The following is an 18,398-nucleotide window of genomic DNA, read 5'->3' on the forward strand; positions in this document are numbered from 1 at the left end:
CATTTTCTTGTTTTGGGAGGCCGTCGAATGGGCTAAAGCGAGCAATTAGCCCTTAGCCATTCTGCTCTTGGATTTTGAGAAGGCCTATGATAGAGTGGATTGGGACTTCCTTGAGGGTACTCTTAGCCATATGGGCTTCTCTCAGAGCTGGATCAAGGGAGTTTCATGCATATATCGTGATGCTCACAGTAGAGTGCTCGCTTGTGGTGATAGAGGAGAGCGGTTTCAGATTTCTCGCTCAGTACGGCATGGTTGCCCTTTAGCCCCATTATTATATATCATAGTTGTAGAGGCCATGAGCATCTTTCTCCGTTCCACTGCTGGTATTTTTGGATTGAGGTTGCCTCTTTGTAGTCAAGAGAATTTGGTTGACTCTGAGTTAGTTGATGACACATCCATGTTCTTGGAGGCTTCACATATATGCTTATGTTCCTTCCGGGTAGCACTAGAGGAGTTTTGTTTGGCAGCAGGGGCACTCATTAATTGGCACAAATCTATTGGTTTTTGGGTTAGTGATTCACTGAGAGTTGCTTGGGGTGCAGAGCTTGGTTTTACTTGGATCAGTAGAGGATGCACTGTTAGATATTTGGGATGCCAGGTTGGGATTGATATTTCTTCTGCATAGCAGTTTGCTCCGGTACTTATGAGTATCCGGAAGAATCTCCTTGATTGGAGCTCGAGATTTAGCTTCCAGAGCTTTGGTGGCTAATCAGGTATTGCTTACCTCGGCTTGGTTTATTGCCTCTTGTTGGTGCTTCTCTCGTGTGTGCATTGATCTGCAATTTTCTTTGGTCGGGTTTGGATGGCACCTTAGACACTCGTGCCAGGGTATAGCTTGGCTCACAATTATTCAGCCCAAACGAGAGGGGGGCTTGAATATCATCGATCCGGATGTTCAGTGCAGGGCGTTGCTTTGCAAACTTGTGGTCAAGGTTTCCTACTAGGCATTGAGCCTTGGAAGGATTTTTTCTTGTCTTAGATTTCCGGATGTACACCCCTGGTCGGGAGAGACTGGATGCCCACCACACGATTTTTGTTCACAGAGGCTGATATCAGGGCACCATCTTCTCCTCTTATTGCAACCATTGTCAGAGCATGGAGAAGCATGAGATCTTTTTTGCGACAAAGGCTTTCTAGGTCTTTGGATGAGGCTAACCAACAACCTATTATGTGGAACGAGCTCATCAGGGATGAGGCAGGTCGACCACTTGGTGCATCTGGTTATATGCAGTGGTCAGGATGGGAGAGATGTGCATACACAGTTCTTGCTTGGAAGACCTTTAATAGTCTTCCGGAGGATCGGAGAGCTGCATCCATTCAGCATCCTAGGGGCTCTCGCACTCGTATTGATCAGATTGATGCAGCTATTCCGCATGAGTGGCTGTCTGGGACCTTTCATGGAGACTATCATCCGAGTTGGCTAGGAGTTTTTTCGAGGATAGGCATACCTCTGCAGGTCCTTGCTCTCCCGGGCCAGGAGGCTACAGATTGCATCATTTACTCTATCATGCCTGGAGGGAGATTGAGGAGATGTAGTATGGAGGAGATCATTCCAGATACGAGGCTTAGTCCAGTGAGGATTGTTGGTCGTTCGGGGAAGCATTGGTTCATTGACCCTTCTCCTTAGATAGTGACTCATGGCTCTTGGTGTTTGTGTTTATATGGTGGCAGTCCTATCAGATATTTTCTGTGGGATCTAGGAGAGTGGGAGTAGATTGATGGCTTCGATCCTTTGAAAAGCCTTCCTTTTTTCAGTTTCACCGTCCGGAATGCTAGGCTTCTCCTCACTCGACAGATGCATAGGATCCCTACTCTCAGGCCTCATTGGGAGAGCTATGATATTTCTCTAGTGATACAGTGCAGATATTGGCATAGACTTTGGCACTCATACAGAAGGAGCCAGATCTCTCATTTCTTTTGGTTATTCTTACATGGTGGTCTCCCCACCAATCAGTGGAGATCGGTTTTCGGTGTAGCACCTTCCTGCCCTAGGTGTGCGGTAGATTCTGAGACTGTACAATATTGTTTATGGGGATGCTGCACTGCAAAACAGATTTGGGGTTCTGTAGCCCAACTTATGGGCAAATTGAGTGGCCGAGCCATGCATGTGACTTGGGAGGCAGTTGCTTGGCTCTCCTAGTCCGGTCCGCAGCTTTTTTATGAGGGTAGTGGTACAGATTTTGGTATTTTAATTCATAGAGGTATTGCCCAGCATGATTTATTGCAGGATGTCCCTCACTTTGATTATACACCTCCTAGACAGAGGATTGACACCAATTGGGAGATTGTTGCCATTATTACAGCATGGCAGATCTGGAGAGCTAGATGCACAGAGGCTATTGATGGTGTCCAGATTTTTGGGTCTCAGTGCATTAGTACTATATGGGGTGATATCATCCATGCTCTTATGGCTACTTGGGCTCGTATTCAGGGGACCTCTTGTTCTGCGCAGGCAAAGCGCGTGATATTTATGCGGGAGTGGGACAATGGCATCTTCTTTTCCTCTAGTCCCACTGGTCTTTCATGGCATCATGATGCTTCTCAGTGGTTGAAATCACCTTACATATTGGGGTGATTCTATTCTTTTCCGGCTTATAGCTGTGATTGTTGTATGCCTTTTTCATACTCAATAGAAGTCACTTTCTGAAAAAAAAAAGCCCAAGGTGTTCATGCTGTAATGAGACCATCCAGCACTTGCTATGGCGTTGTATTGATACCCAGGATTTCATGCATAGTTTATCTATGTGTTTGACTACCAGATTTCCTGGTACACATTTCTCCACAAACTTCTGGATCTTTGGTAGATATGAGAGGAGGCTAGCAGAGATGGCTCCATTTTTGGAATGGACAAGCTTTTGGACTCTCTGGTCACTGTGACTTGCAGGCAATCGGCTGGATTTCCAGTCACCCTCGATTGACAAGTATTACTACTTTCGTCAATCATTGCTCGAATCCTTATATGACTGCTTTCAGCTCCAACAACTAGATCAGATACATCTAGACTTGTTTTTCCACTGTTTTTAGTTCTTGTGAGTTATTGAGAAACACTCTCATGACGGTGTTTCTCTTTGTACAGTAATGTAATAAAACAGTGGTTTTACCCAAAAAAAAGTGTGTGTGTGTGTGTGCTGTGGTGTGTGTTTGTTGGTAGTAAACAGAGATTAATTAGACAGTGGTTTCCAAAAAGGAAAAAAGTTCATAGTATACAGATTGACGACTGCTTATATTTTCGACAGTCTTTGCGCCAATCTCTATATGATTGCCATAGACTACAAGAGATGGACCAACTGCTGCAGACTTGTTTTTCCACTGTTTTTTATCTTGCAAAAATGGGGGTAGTAGGCCGGCGTTGCAGAAGCAACAATGGGCGGTTCTCTCTCGCGATTGTTCACGTGCACATGCGTGTGCACACACATACGCTCTTTTTTTTGTAACAATGGTATATTACAAGTGGGAAATCTCCAAGTGGAGGGGAAAACCCACAATCAAAATACAGGAAACATAAGGGAAGCTACAAGCCCAGTTGTCCAAGTACCAGACAGCTAAAGTTCAAAAGTAGTCAAAGAATACTTGTAGCTGATGCAAGGGAAGATCTCCGAGGTCAAAAGAATCCCGAAGAGAGAAAAGAAGAGATCTCTTGAAGAAAGCAAAATAGGGAATATCTTGTGTGGAAAATATGAGCTGATTTCTTGCATGATAGTTGGACCATAAGGCCCAAAATTTGGTCCATGCAATGAAAGTATCAAATTTTGGCAGACCATGAGTAATGGTGCCAAATAACCAAAATAATTTTCCAAAAGTTTTGTCCACAAATCTGAGACGAAGTCTCACGTGGATGTGAACATCTTCTACAAGATGCTGGAGCAATATGTCTTCCAGCCAAAAAACTGCCAACCGGTAAGGCACCAAAGAGGCATCTCCAGAAGACAACTTTCTGTTTGAGGGGTAATCTACTCTTCCAGATCTGCCAAAGAGCCACCCTTCATCACCTAGAAGGCTTGTGAATGTGCCATAATGAATTTCCATGAGCTTGTATCCAAGGAGGAGGAAGAAGCAATTTGTATGCATTGGCTGCAGTTAGAGGCACCACGCAATAGCTTGACTCACCAAAATCCAATCATCCAGGGTATGACTCTATTGTAGAGGAGGTATGACTCACCAAAATCCAATCATCCAGGGTATGACTCTATTGTAGAGGAGGTCCAGGCTGAAAATCATGCAATAAAGAAGCTATGATTCACCAAAGAGGCATCTCCAGAAGACAACTTTCTGTTTGAGGGGTAATCTACTCTTCCAGATCTTCCAAAAAGAGCCACCCTTCACCACCTAGAAGTCTTTTGAATGTGCCATAATGAATTTCCATGAGCTTGTATCCAAGGAGGAGGAAGAAGCAATTTGTATGCATTGGCTGCAGTTAGAGGCACCACGCAACAGCTTGCAGTTTGACTCACCAAAATCCAATCATCCAGGGTATGACTCTATTGTAGAGGAGGTCCAGGCTGAAAACCATGCAATAAAGAAGCTATGATTCACCATACCGGTGTATGATGTAAACCCAGATTGTAAAGTTCCATAGCTTGTGGAAAAGAAAGAACATAGCCGTTGTCATTCAGTGCATCCTCAACATATCTGAGTGCTTTGGTAGAAAGATAATAGGCCTTCCTTGGCTGTAATAGAGCGAGAGGTTGCTGAAATGCACGACTCCAATGAATGCTCTCTCTGCGAAGAGAATTGCCTTGATCAAGCGGTCTATCAGACCATTTTATTTGAGCCATGAGAGTGTGCCAGTCCTCGATCAGTTTTGTGAAGAACAGGCATCCAGGAATGTGGCCCTGTAGGCATCCAAATATAACCTCAGCATAAGTGATGATTCAATGCCCAAAAGTTGAGTTTTCATTGCTGCAACAAGTCTTGATAACATTAAAGTCCAGGGCTGTTTTTGCTCCAAGAAACTCAAAAGAAGAGAAGCTTTCCTTGTGATAGCATGAACGTGTAAATTCAATATATTGAGGCCACCATGCATTCTTGGAGTATAAACCAAATGCTTTTTGAATAGCCTAATGGGTTTTATGTCCACCTTAGTATGCCACAAACATGCTAAGGCTGCAGACATGAAAGTATCCAAATGAGTACAAGACTAGGGAACAAGAGCAACGGAAACTGAATGTAAGCCATTATAATGGATTGCACAATTCTTAATCTAAGATGCAACGGCGAGGTAGATAATTTCCAGGATTGAAGTTTGAAATTAAGCTTGTCCAAAATCCATTGTCGTTCTCTCTTTAGAGAGACATTCCAGCCCAAAGGATACCCAAGATGTTTGAGTATTTGATCTGGGGAAACTATCTAGCCTGCCCAAAGAATAGAGTGCCAATCACAGTGCTTAAGTAGAAGAAGCTAGGACTTAGCAAAATTGATTTCCAAGCCTGCTGTGCAAGGCCAAACAAGTCCAAAGCATCCATAATTATTTTAACATAATCTTGGGTGTTCCTTGGAAAGAAAAACCTTATCCCCAAAATCTGTATGCCATGTAGGTTGTTCTTTTGCAAGCAGTTTGTCTAATAATAAGAGTATAGGATGAGTGGCTATTGCATAGAGCAATGCACTGAGAGGGTAGCCTTGTTGCACTGATTTGCCTATAGACCAGAAATCTGAAAGGCCCTTGTGTAATATACATGGAGCAGTTCCTCCTTCGTAGTGGCATTAAACAATATTTCTCATCTTAGGTCCAAAGCCCATATTTTGCATGACATTGGCAATAAACTGCCATTGCACTGTGTCAAATGCTTTTTCTATGTCAATCGTCATTATGAGTCCATCGTGCTGAGTATATTTGACATATTCGATGCCAATGTACGCATTGGCAATGTAATCCATTATTTGCCTTCTGGGCACAAAACCATATTGTGCAAGCTGCAGACCCTCATATAAAATATTCTTCAAATGGTTAACCAACATTTTTGTAGCGAGTTTGTAAACCACAGGCATAAGAGTTATTGGTCTCCAATCTGGTAACTTTTCACAAATATGTTTTTTGGGAAGTAAATGAATCAATCCCTCTTTCCAAAAAAAAGGGAGTCTGCCCGAATGCCAACGACAATTGAAAAGCAACTTAGATTTCAACATATCCCAGAAAGCCAGAATAAATTCTACTGTGAGGCCATTCCAACCTGGGGATTTCCATTTGCCCAAATTATGCAATGCATGTTGTAATTCATCCATGGTGAATTCAACCTCCAAATCAGATGCATGTTGGTAAGACATAATTCTATGACATTGTGAAGCAACTGATGCAATGCATCCATAATTCTTTGAGTTGATTCATTGGGGGCAACAAAAAGGTTGCTGAAGTTGCCATAAACTTCTCTTTCTAATTGCTGCGTATTTTCAATCCAACAATGATCCCGATTCTTGACTCTATGAATGCATTGTAAAGCATGCAAACCCTTAAAAAATCCTTTGGACAAGTAACTTGTCTTTCAGTGGTTTTTGTCTAGACCCGATCTGCCAATTTTGCGTAGTCATCAAAGCAACTTTCTTTCATCATTTTTCTTAAGACAAATGGTTGCTTGCATCAATGCCTTTTGTTTTGAATCATCAAGATTGCTTTGATGACTACGCTCAGTGAGTTGTTGAGTCAAGAGTTTTGCATCCTTCACTTTGTCTTTCTTCTTCCAAAAACGATTTACCATATTCCAAAATAACAGCCTGCATGCGAGTTGCGAATCTGCGCCAAGCCACGTCAATGTCAACAAACATATGCATCTTCAAAGGTTGCATTGCATGAGCCACCAAATCAAGAAAAAGTCGATGTTTCAAATAGCTATTGTTGATCAAGAGCAGCCTCTTTTGTGGGAGTGGTACATCTAATGTTGACATGCCAAAGTACAACATCATCCACAATGGATAATGATATGAAGGACACATCGAGTAGTCTATAGACATTTTGCAAGTGAAAGTATCATATTGATTTGCATTCAACATGTACCATGTGTCGAGATGAGCCCAATAGCCAGTAATAGCATTGTGAGATGAAAAGTATACCCTTGCGTGGCAGGCATCAAGTGTTTCCATAAATCACACGCTCCCATATATCGAAGTGCAGCATGCCATTGATGTATTTAAGAGCCAAGCATATGCGATTTGTGGTTACTGTTATCATCATATTCAGGAGAGTTATTAAAGTCTCCACACAATAACACATTTGAAGCCAAGGGTAAGCTCTCAATTTTTCTCACATTTGAGTTCTCATCGAAGAAGTCTGTGATGCAAATACCCCACCAAATTCAAGAATCTCTCCATTGACATGGCATTGAAGAACTATCCATCTTCCTAATGGATCATTATATGCAACACATGGCTGAAGTTCATGGCGAATCAACATGACTACTCTTGAGAAGTGACGAGTTCCAGCATAAAAGATGTGATAACCTGCAAAAGAAGCTTCCCTTCTAGCAAAAGCATGCTAGTTGTGTTCTTCACACACACACTTTGTTTTTTGTGATATCCAGTGCAGTATATTTATATGCTCATAAATGTACAAGATGGGAAGTCTCCGAAATGGAGAGTATCCCAAATGTCAGAAACATAAAGAGAAAAGCTCTAAGCAAGAAGCATCCATATCACCCTCATGGCAGGCATCATATAAGGATTGCCGGCAATGAGGCTCGGAAGGATTCATATGACTGATGATTCTGCCGACCCAAATATGCCAAATTATGCTCACTCCAAATTGTCCAAAGAGCCCAATATCTCACCCAAGAGAGAAATAGTGAGTATTGGGACAAGGACCGCATAAATCTGCCAAAAAGCCAGAAATGTTTTCCAAATCTGTGACTTGGGAAACGGAGCCGAAGAAAATCTGAAATTCTCCTGAGGAGGATCTTGGAACAAGGGCAGTGCCAAAGCATATGAAGAACAGTTTCTGAGGGAGCCTGACATCTTAGACATGTGGAAGGTGCAATGTGGCGTTTAGCAAGTGTGACCCACACTGACAATGTGCCTGTCAAACATCTCCAAAGAAAAAGTCTTTGTTTCAATGGCATTTTACACTTCCACAACATCCGGAGATTCTTCCGCCACCATGAGAGGGGCTGCCTTATATGCCACAGAGAATTAGCATGTTGGTGAATCCATGGGGGAGGCTGAAGAAGCCTGTATGCTTTTATGGAGGTTAAGGCAGGAAGGGGAATAGGATGTATGCATGTAGTAGATGGCTGCAATTGCCAATCCATAAGCCTGTCTGTGTCAGCCACCACAGGTGGAATAGGTAAAAATTGATCCAATAAATCAGCAATTTTCTTCCATATCGACCTATGATGCATTCCCAATGCATAGGAAGCAGTGGCCCGGGGAAAGGATAAGACATATCCCCGATCATCTACCACATCATGTATGTACCTAATTCCCAATTTCATAAGATTGTAGGCCCGAACAGGTTCCTATAAAGCAAGTAGAGTGTCAAAGATGGCACTCCAATGAATACTTTCTTTCCTCATCGAGTTTGTCCTCGAGCAATTATCAGGAGCCCATTTGACCTTAGAGAGAACTTGTTTCCAGTCAAGTATGAGGGCAGTAGAGAAAGGACAACCAGGTATCTTCCCTACAAATCTCCCAATAACAACCTCCCAGTGATCTGTAATCCAATGACCATAAGCACAAGTCCTCATGTTGACACACATGGATGCTAACATACAAGTCCATGGCTGCTGTTGACGGAAGAAAGTATGCAACATTGTAGCCTTCCTTGCAAGTACATGATATCTTTACACACACACACACACACACACACACACACCTACCCATCCATCATCCCCCTCTTCCCCCCAACTCACCCCAAAACACATGCACATACACATACTTTCACGGATATATGTACATTTATGTATATACACTACATACATAGATCTATGTACATTGTGCACAGGTGTGCACAAAGACACAGACAGACACCCCACACATACACATGTATGTATGAATATATGCATACACACGTGGTTGATGCATTGGTTCCTTTTGTAGGCTATCTGTCACAACATGTTTTTTGAAAATCAAATCGTGATGCTTCTTCCAAAAGAAAGAGAAACAAGGGAAAATATTTTCTGGATGGCTGAGTCAAGTGTCTTGATTGTATCATGTCTCCGAAAAAAGAGTCATCTGGCCTCTTTGTTTGACATGTTTTTGCAGAAGTACAACTTCAGGGATTAGCACAGGCAGCCTCAGGATATCACAAAGTACTTGCAGAGAACCGGCAACTGTACAATGAAGTTCAAGATCTTAAAGGTGAGAGAGTAGAGCTAGCAAGAACTTGGAGCCAGTGGTAACATGGCTTTTCCTTGCTATGTGCACACAAAGATGTCCTAAATAGGGAAATATTGGTACTGCATTTGCCAGGCAATATTCGAGTTTACTGCAGGGTCAGGCCCTTCCTGCCTGGCCAGGTGGAAAGGCAAAGTGCTGTCGAGTTTGTGGGGGAAAATGGGGACCTATTAATTGCTAATCCAATGAAGCAAGGAAAGGATGGTCACAAAATGTTTAGCTTCAACAAGACTTTCGGGCCTTCCTCCACACAAGGTAGGTTTCTGTCACATACTTGTCTCAATGTTGTCTGGAACGTGATCATTTTTGAACTTATTTTTATTATTCTCCTGAGTTTAACTTTCTGAGATTGCAGAGGAGGTATTTATGGATACTCGACCTTTGATTAGGTCGGTATTGGACGGCTACAATGTTTGCATTTTTGCCTACGGTCAAACAGGATCAGGAAAAACGTACACCATGGTTAGTGCCACTTTGTTGAAGTGTCTAGTTTTGATTGTTGGGCACACGCACATGTGTGGGCATGAGTCTGGCGATGGTTTACTCTTTAATAATTCTCATGCTTGTTTTACAGACGGGTCCGAGCAGTCTATTCCAAAAGGATTGGGGCGTGAATTACCGAGCCTTAAATGATCTTTTTCAAATATCTCAGAGCAGGGAGGACGTCTTTAAGTATGAAGTGGGTGTTCAAATGGTCGAAATATACAATGAACAAGTACGCGACCTCCTTTTAATGGAGGGTTCAAACAAAAGATATCCTTTATATATTTTGTCACTATTTTATTTTCAGATAATTCAAAAGCTTAGAGCCATTTTATTTTCAGATAATTCAAAGGCTTAGAGCTAATGGCTAGTCTAATGCTGGAGGGTGAATCAGATCGGTCATGACTGTTTTTTTTTTTTGAGAAAAGAGACTTCTATTAAGAAAAATACAATCATACAAAGGGAGATCTCAAACCAAAAGGTTGGGAGATGTCAACCAATCGGTGGCACTATGCTGCCATAAAAGCCCTGTAGGAGTGGAAGAGAAGAGAATACCATGGTTCCACTTTCTGATAAATCTGCTGTGTTTTGTTTGCGCAGCTCTAGAAGATCCCTGTATGTGTGCCGAGGTGCCAAAAGAGTGTGAACGATGTCACTTCATATACTGAAAATAGACATGAATACCCGCAAAGGCTTCTGAGCATCTGGTCTTCCAGATATGCCACTGCACGATACTAGCAATAATCTCCCAAGTGGGGTCAATACTCAGGCGGAAGTGGTGTGTATCGTAACTGGGGGATATCTTGAAGCAAACATCTCTGAGCTATGCCCCTACGGACAAGTGTAACAGGATCTGCTCCCCTACGCTCAAAAAGAAGCTGCGGGCTAGACTGAGTCAACCATGCAATAGTAATATAGATAGGATCACTCCTGAATTTGCCCAAGAGCCGGGCTATAGATACCCAGATCCTCTAAGCTCCTCTGCATTCCCATAAGCAATAATACACTGTTTTGGGTTGAGCTGGGCATCTAGGACAAGAGCGGTCTAGGCCAAAAATAGATCTCCACTGGTTGGTGGACAACCCACCGTGTAGAAACAGCCAGAAGAAGTAGGATATCTGGCTCCTCCTGTATGAGTGCCAAAGTCTCTGCTAGCATCTTTTGTGAATTGGGGGTGTAATGTCATACGCCTCCCAGTGAGGCCTAAGAGTGGGAACTCTTTGGGCCTATCCAAGCATGAGCAACCTGGCATTACACATAGTGTAGCTTAAGAAAGGTATCCTCCTCATGGGGTTAGTCACATCAGTCCATTCCCACTCACCAGTGTCCCAATATAGATATCTGATAGGGCATCCACCGTATATCCATAGGCACTGTGAAGCATGAGTAACCATCACTAGGGAAGGGTCAGTATACGAACTTTTTTTTCTGTAAAAACAGTCTATATTAATGTACAGGGTGAAGCCTTGGAAGGGGGATCTTCACTATGACAACTGAGCTTGATCAATGTGTCGTAGCTGATAGCTGTCATGCCAAGATTGTTGTAAAGATTGATGGAAGTAGAACTTACCAATCTTGAATGAATGGAAAACCATGTGATTGTGAGCAACCCATATAGTCCATAGTGCCCAAAATCGCAGCCAGGCAATAAAGAGTGCATATTTATCCATTCGTTGTGCATATTTTCCAAACATCCAAAAGTTACCGGAAAAAGTGATTCCAAGAAAGCCACCACAAGTAATCCAGAATGTCTTCACAAAAAAGATATACTGTCTGAACAGTACCAAAATAAATGCCGCACTGTTTCTTTCTGATGCCAACAAGAAGGACATTTAGCAGACGTAATAAGCCTGTTTTCCAAAAATTCTCCAACGGGGAATACTCTAGCAATACATCTCCACATGAAATTTTTTTGCTTCAGAGGTAAATTGCTGTCCTAGATCTTATGCAAATTTTGCTTCCACCATTTTGCGGTTTGATTGATTCCCCAAAGATGTAATCAGAAAACCATGGATCTGGGAGAATCAATCGATATAATCTAGAAGCAGTGAGGTGTGATACAGGGACTTTAGGGAATAGTCCATGTTCCATTCTTTGCAAAATCTTGTCTTCAAGCTGTCCTTCAATAGGGTCATCCAATAACTCACCAAATGGCTGTAACTTAGTGTCCAAGTTGGTATGCAATGCATGCACAAATGCCAACATGCTTTGGGAAAAGACATTACTCTTCCTTCATTTGTGATGACATCTTGACACAAGTAAATCCCCTTTGTGAATAGGAAGTATGCCTTTCTTGGAGAGCACAAAGCAAGTGGACAATCAAATGCTTGACTCCAATGTAGACTTTCTTCTTGTAGACATTTTCCTATATCTCGGGGTTTGTCCCACCGATGAAGATATTGTAGGATCTTTTGCCAATCTTTAATCAGTTGAGTAGAATAAGGGCATCTGGCAATTTTGCCAGTCACATGACCTACCAAAATCTCCCATGGAGTGAGCTCCCATTTACCAAAAGAGTCAACTTTAAAGTTTGAACACATGTCAGAGATCATCAAAGTGCATGGTTGATTGTGTGCAAAGTGTGTGGAAAGCATAGTGCCTTTTTTGGCCAAGACATGATAATGAATATTGAGAATATTTGGCCCACCATGCATTTTGGGGGAACAAACAGAATCAGATTTCAGTAGACCCATGACTTTTTCTGGTTAGAAGTCTTCCAAAAGACTGCCATCACTTGAGATATAAAAGAATTAAGTTGCTTTTTTGTCCACACCAAAAGTGGGAGGAAAAATTGTATGTATGCCATAAGAATTGATTGCACAATTCTGAGGCGAAGATGCAGAGGCCATGTAGATAAATGCCAGTAATCTAGCTTCACATGAAGTTTTTGCATAGCCCAATGTCTGGCATCTTTAAAAGAAATATTCCAGCCAATGGATAACCCAAATGGCACACTATGTCATGAGGTGGGCATATAATTCCCAGCCACAAGAAAGCATGCCAATCTGCTTGTTTGAGAGGCAACAAAGTAGAATTCCGAAAGTTGATAAAAAGCCTTGCAGGACATGTAATGCTTGCATGAGACATTGCAGATTCTCTCATGTTTTTTGGAAAAAAAAAAGAGTCATCAGCAGAAGCTTGAGCAATGAGATTGCCTCTAGTAGGCAATTTCAGACCATGAAGACGATCTTGTTCAGAGAGCACGTCCATATAAAGTTTAAACATGCAGAGGATGAGTAGCAATAGCGTAGAACAATGTGCTCAAGGGGAAGCCTTGCCTTACTAGCAGTCCAATACCCATTGAGAAGACAATCCTTTTCCTAGGATACAACGAGCTGCGCTATCTTTGTACAGCCAGTAAATAACATTCTGCATTTTAGTGCCAAAACCAAGCTTTTGCATAACTAAAGAAATGTTATCCCATTGAATTGTGACAAAAGCCTTGGCTACATCAACTTGTAGTAAGAGCACTTCTTGGGCAATGTATTTGGCATATTCAATTCCCACATAAGCATTACAAATATTGTCTGGGACTTGGTCGTCGAGGAACAAATCCATATTGTGCCAGGTACAGGCCTTCATGTAGAATTTTCGACATTCTATTAGCAAGCATTTTGGTGATGATCTTGTAGATTACTATCATTAATGTGATAGGCTGCCAATTTGATAGGTTTCTGATTTACTGTAATTTGGCAGAGAATAAGAATACAAACAACATAGTGGGATTTGAAAAATATTTTGGGATAGGTAGGGGACTGAAATGGGTTTTGGTTACCCCGAAACGTTTCAGTAACCCTGAAATGGCTGCCCGAAAAGTTTCAGCTAACAGGGGAAACGTTTCTACATCCTCCTGTAGATCATGCAAAATCTGAACACCTCCTTTTACTATGTGACTCCATGAAAAACCAACATCAACATCCGTTGAGGATGAGGCTTTACTAAGAGCAAGCTGTGGATCAACCCAATTTCTTATCTGAAGCTGTCTTGGCATCTGGGAGATAACTTTTTTGGGATGGGGAGTCTGCCATCCTTCATTGTCTTTTTGACATTAGTTTTCTGTTGACCACTTCCAGATTGGGTGACAATAGCTTTACCTCTTGTTTGCATAACTTGATTTACATTAATTGCTTTAGCATCAGATTTTTTGGCAGACATTGGAGGAGGTGGAATCGAATCTGCCGGGGGTTGCAAAGCCAGATTTGGACAATTAGTAGAGTAGTGTCCAAACTTACCACATCGAAAACAAGCTCTAGTAAAAGTTTTCCATTTTAAAGCATAAAATCTTTCTCCTATATGCACTTTTCCTACATCAAATCTAATGGATTCAGGAGTTGGTTTATATCCCAAAGTACACAAAAGCGTGATTCTTGTTGTTTGTCACAAATGAAGGGCAAATAACTGTTCCCAAAGTACACAAAAGCGCGATTCCTGTTGTTTGTCACAAATGGAGGGCAAATAACTGTTCCCAATTGATTTGTTATGTAAGGCAAAGAATTTCTGTATAATGTCGGAAAGTCAACTACCTCCACCTAGGCGGGACACTGATGATGCAGCAATGACCGATAATTAGTAGTGGGAGACCATGGGAGCACATGCACCATCTGCGTTCCATAAAACAAAAAGTCTCATTTTGGTGTCTGCAAGTTTCAAAACAACTTCATAGAAACCTATAGTAGCATAGTAGATGCTTTCAACAACCAATCGTTTTCCAAGGTTGTTCTTCAGCAGCTAGCACCTTTCTTGGGGGAAGGAAAGTATCACTGCACGTTCTGAGAATTTCCTAACTTTTGGGAGGTTCACATCCAAAGGAACAATGCATCTAATAGAGAGCTTAGGGTTATCCCAATTGATACTGCATGATTCAAAGTCCTTGTGCAACACATCATACAAAAACTGAAGCATGCAAAGCAGACTCCTTGAGCTTCTTAGGTTTGGAAGCATTTTGAGGCTTGTCGATTTTTCGAGCATAATGAAGGACCGAATCTGAGTTCACCATGATGGCAAGAAAAGAATGCACACACTCCCACAAGCACACACACACAAGCCAAAGGCTAAGAAGAAACAGAGACTAATATGAAACAAAAGCAAACGACAAGTAAGCCAAAAAGGAAAGAGGGAGAGGGCGACATGCAGCAGGGGAAGAAGTGAAAAAGGTAGTGCAAAGAGAGTTTACAGCCGAAAGGAAGAACAAAACAAAAGGACAAGTGAAAACACTTCAAGAGACGGCACTCAGATGAAAGGACAAGCGAAACGGCGAGCAGACAAGGGAAGGTCAGACTCCAGCAACGAGTGAGGAGCGAACAATTGGTAACACTTCAAGAATCGGTGCCCATAAAGAAATGACAAGTGAAATAGCGAGCAAACAAGAGAAGGTCAGACACCGCCAAACGAGCGAGTGTAGGAGGTACATGCATCGGTGACTTCCTCTGAGATTTGGGGTAGATGCCTCTTTTTGATCATCTGGAAGACTCTCAAATTCTTTCAGTCAAGTATTGTTGTTGCACATCTCTCCCCAATGTGCATATACCCTGCTGCATCCAAGGGTCTGCCAAGATCATCTCTAATAAGGTCGTTTCACAACCTCATCTACTGACTCCTGAGCTTGGGGGCCTATTACGTAAAAATATTTGCATACTGCTCCAAGCCCGGACGATGGAAGAAACCAGTGGGGAGAACGGGGGGCGGTAATCTACCTTACAAAAAATAAAACATGCGCTGTGCCTCCAGTCACCATTGCTCTCATCAGGGACACATCTAAGAATATAGTATATGAAGGAATCCTTCTAGGGCTCAGTACGAGGAAGGAATGCTCTAACCATCAACTTGCAAAGCATAGCTTTGCACTCGATCTCTGAATCAATGATGTTCAATGGGTAATAGTTTCCCAAGCAACTTTGGCCTTGGTATGTGACATACTTATGCCAATTCATAAAGGCCCCTACTCTGCGAGACAAAACTCTTCCAAGGCAATGTGAATGAGCAAAGACATGAGTAAGATGCCTCAAGAAGCATTGCTGTATCGTCAGCTAACTTAAGAGTCCAAAAGTTCCTCCTTTGTGCGTGGTGGCAATCTCAATCCCTAACCTCAGAGTGGGAAGTGCATAAATAAAATTTGAGACAAGCTCTGTGGGAAGTGCCCTAGGATTCAATCCCTAACCTCAGAGTGGGAAGGATTAGCCTTGAAAATCTTTCCAATGAGTGTGGTCTTGACTTCTTTATCAAAATCTGGCTGTAAGTTCCTAAGCTCGTCTTTAGAGAAAAGGATTAGTCTCCCCCGGCTGGTGGGGGTGGAGGATGATTGGGTAGAAGCCATAATGCCAATCAAAGGGCGGGCGGTGGACTTGAACACTGTAAAAACTTCTCTGTATATTGATACAGGCAAAGAAGCGGGAGAGGCAGGAGGTGAAAGAAGTTTTATTCAAACCACTGCAAATAAAAATTGCTTCCACAGTAGGGTTTCTCATGGCACAAATTAGAAGCTCTGAGGTTAATGTTTTCCCTAACAATTAGGCTTTTCGCTGCCACATTAGGGTTTTGTCAGGCTGCTCGCTGTGGATCCAGATCTTAGCTCCGTTCTGCAGATCTGTGAATTTCCCCATGGGAGAGAGAATCCAGTAAATAGCCGCCTGTAGAGCTGCCCCCTGTTTATCAGGTTGAGAGAGATGTTTTCCCCAAATTAGAGAAACAATCTTGGCGTACCAGCCCTGTGTGTGCTACCTCTGCAGAGGAGGAAATTGTGCAATTGCCCCAAATCCCAGCCCTAGAAGACCATCGGGCTCCCCACCATAATTTCCTGATTGGACTCGTCCACACCTGTGAAAGATGAAACCCTTGAGAAGGACCACGGTTTCAAAGTCCAGCAGGCTAAATAAGAACATGAAGGCCTTATGTTTGTCATGAACATAAATTAAAATAGAAACGAAAGAATCTATAAGGTCAAGCAAGATGCTCTTCAATGCCTATTATGGAGCAGAAATTTTGGGGCTGAGCAATGCATCTATTCCTGTTCTTGTCTCTGATCAAAGTGGAAGTAGTGAAACATGGTATGAAGTGGGACGACAAAGAAAGACATATACTTCCTCTTGAAGAAGTCAAATTAATGCTCCAACATGTGGATTATGGCTGATTGGAGTGGTTTGTGAACAAGAAAGCAGAGGTTTAAGGCTGGAACAGGTGGATTATGGGATGCCTAGAGTGTTTTATAAATAAGAAAATAAACGATAAAGGTTCAAGATGTAGGTTATGACTGTTTTTTATGCTGCTCATATGTTTAAGACTTAACTCATGTACGCTGGAGATCAGAAATCATTCTCAGTTGAATGGTCTCAATGTACCTGATGCTAGTATGCTACCTGTCACATCGACTTCAGATGTCTTGGAATTGATAAAGATTGGTCAGAAAAATCGAGCGGTTGGGGCCACTGCATTGAATGAACGCAGCAGCCGCTCTCACAGGTATGCATACAAGCTTGTGTGTGTGTGTGTGTGTGTGTGTGTGTGAAGTGCATGTGATGATTTCACTTTTAAAGAGGGGTGAATGGTTTTTGGTGCCTTTATTTGCAGTGTGTTGACAGTACATGTACAAGGTACGGACTTGGCATCAGGCTCCATTTTGCGTGGGTGTCTTCACCTTGTGGATCTTGCTGGAAGTGAAAGAGTTGATAGATCAGAAGCAACAGGCGACAGGTTGAAAGAGGCCCAGCATATAAACAAGTCTTTGTCTGCTTTGGGAGATGTTGTTTCTGCTCTTGCACAGAAGAGCAGTCATGTGCCCTACCGAAATAGCAAGTTAACTCAGTTGCTTCAAAACTCCCTAGGTGCGGTTTCCTCGTCAGATTTTTTGGGGTGCCTTTCTCTATTCTGGTATTCTGGTATTGTTTGGGTATGCTATCATGTAATGTTTGTTAGATTTGTCCATCCAGCCGGACAAGCGAAGACATTGATGTTTGTGCACATAAGCCCGGACATGGAGTCGTACGGGGAGACGATAAGCACATTAAAGTTTGCTGAGAGAGTTGCATCTGTTGAGCTTGGTGCTGCACGGAGCAACAAAGAGAGTAGAGAAGTACGCGACTTGAAAGAACAGGCATGTTTTGAGTTCTCATCCTGTGCAATGTAATAGTGGCTTCCGCAGATGCACGACCACATAATATCATGCAGTTAGAACAAGAATGTTTAACTCATTTCCAACATGCTTTTGCAACACGTACTCCATGAACAGACAGTGCTCCTACTGCTTGTGTTAACCTACTTTCTCATGTGATAGGAATTATGGATGTTCAAGAAGCACAAGACCTTGAATTTCCTTTTTTGGAATTGGAGCTTGACAATGCAATAAAATCTTTGGGTAAATCCCAGGGATGGGATGGCTTAACGATTGAATTCTTTTTGCAGTTTTGGGATATATTTAAATAGCCTCTGTTGCTTATGATCAATCATGGTTAAAGGGAATTATGCCATCCACATTGCAAGAGGGTCTGGTTAATTGGTGTCAAAAAACAAATATGTCAAGATATTGCAGATTGGCGACCTATTACATTGATGATGGTGGTCTACAAATTGATTACTAAAATGATCATCCATAGAATCAGAAACAT

General features: G+C 42.2%; 1 protein-coding gene across 4 annotated transcripts in view; it reads left to right on the top strand.

Moving 5' to 3' along the window:
- LOC147630030 (kinesin-like protein KIN-14C) overlaps window positions 1-18,398 on the top strand; it is a 170,614-nt gene that overhangs the window by 37,634 nt on the left and 114,582 nt on the right. For all 4 annotated transcript variants that reach the window (XM_086811613.1, XM_086811611.1, XM_086811614.1 and 1 more), the window contains exons 12-18: window positions 9,187-9,282; window positions 9,394-9,573; window positions 9,674-9,780; window positions 9,893-10,071; window positions 17,092-17,256; window positions 17,365-17,618; window positions 17,724-17,887. In XM_086811613.1, the coding sequence (XP_086667739.1) occupies window positions 9,187-9,282; window positions 9,394-9,573; window positions 9,674-9,780; window positions 9,893-10,071; window positions 17,092-17,256; window positions 17,365-17,618; window positions 17,724-17,887 (1,145 nt within the window). The remainder of the gene's footprint in view (window positions 1-9,186; window positions 9,283-9,393; window positions 9,574-9,673; window positions 9,781-9,892; window positions 10,072-17,091; window positions 17,257-17,364; window positions 17,619-17,723; window positions 17,888-18,398) is intronic.

Source organism: Cibotium barometz, chromosome 17 (genome assembly GCF_041138505.1).
Source record: "Cibotium barometz isolate CiBa-2024 chromosome 17, ASM4113850v1, whole genome shotgun sequence".
NCBI classification, from domain to species: Eukaryota; Viridiplantae; Streptophyta; class Polypodiopsida; order Cyatheales; family Cibotiaceae; genus Cibotium; species Cibotium barometz.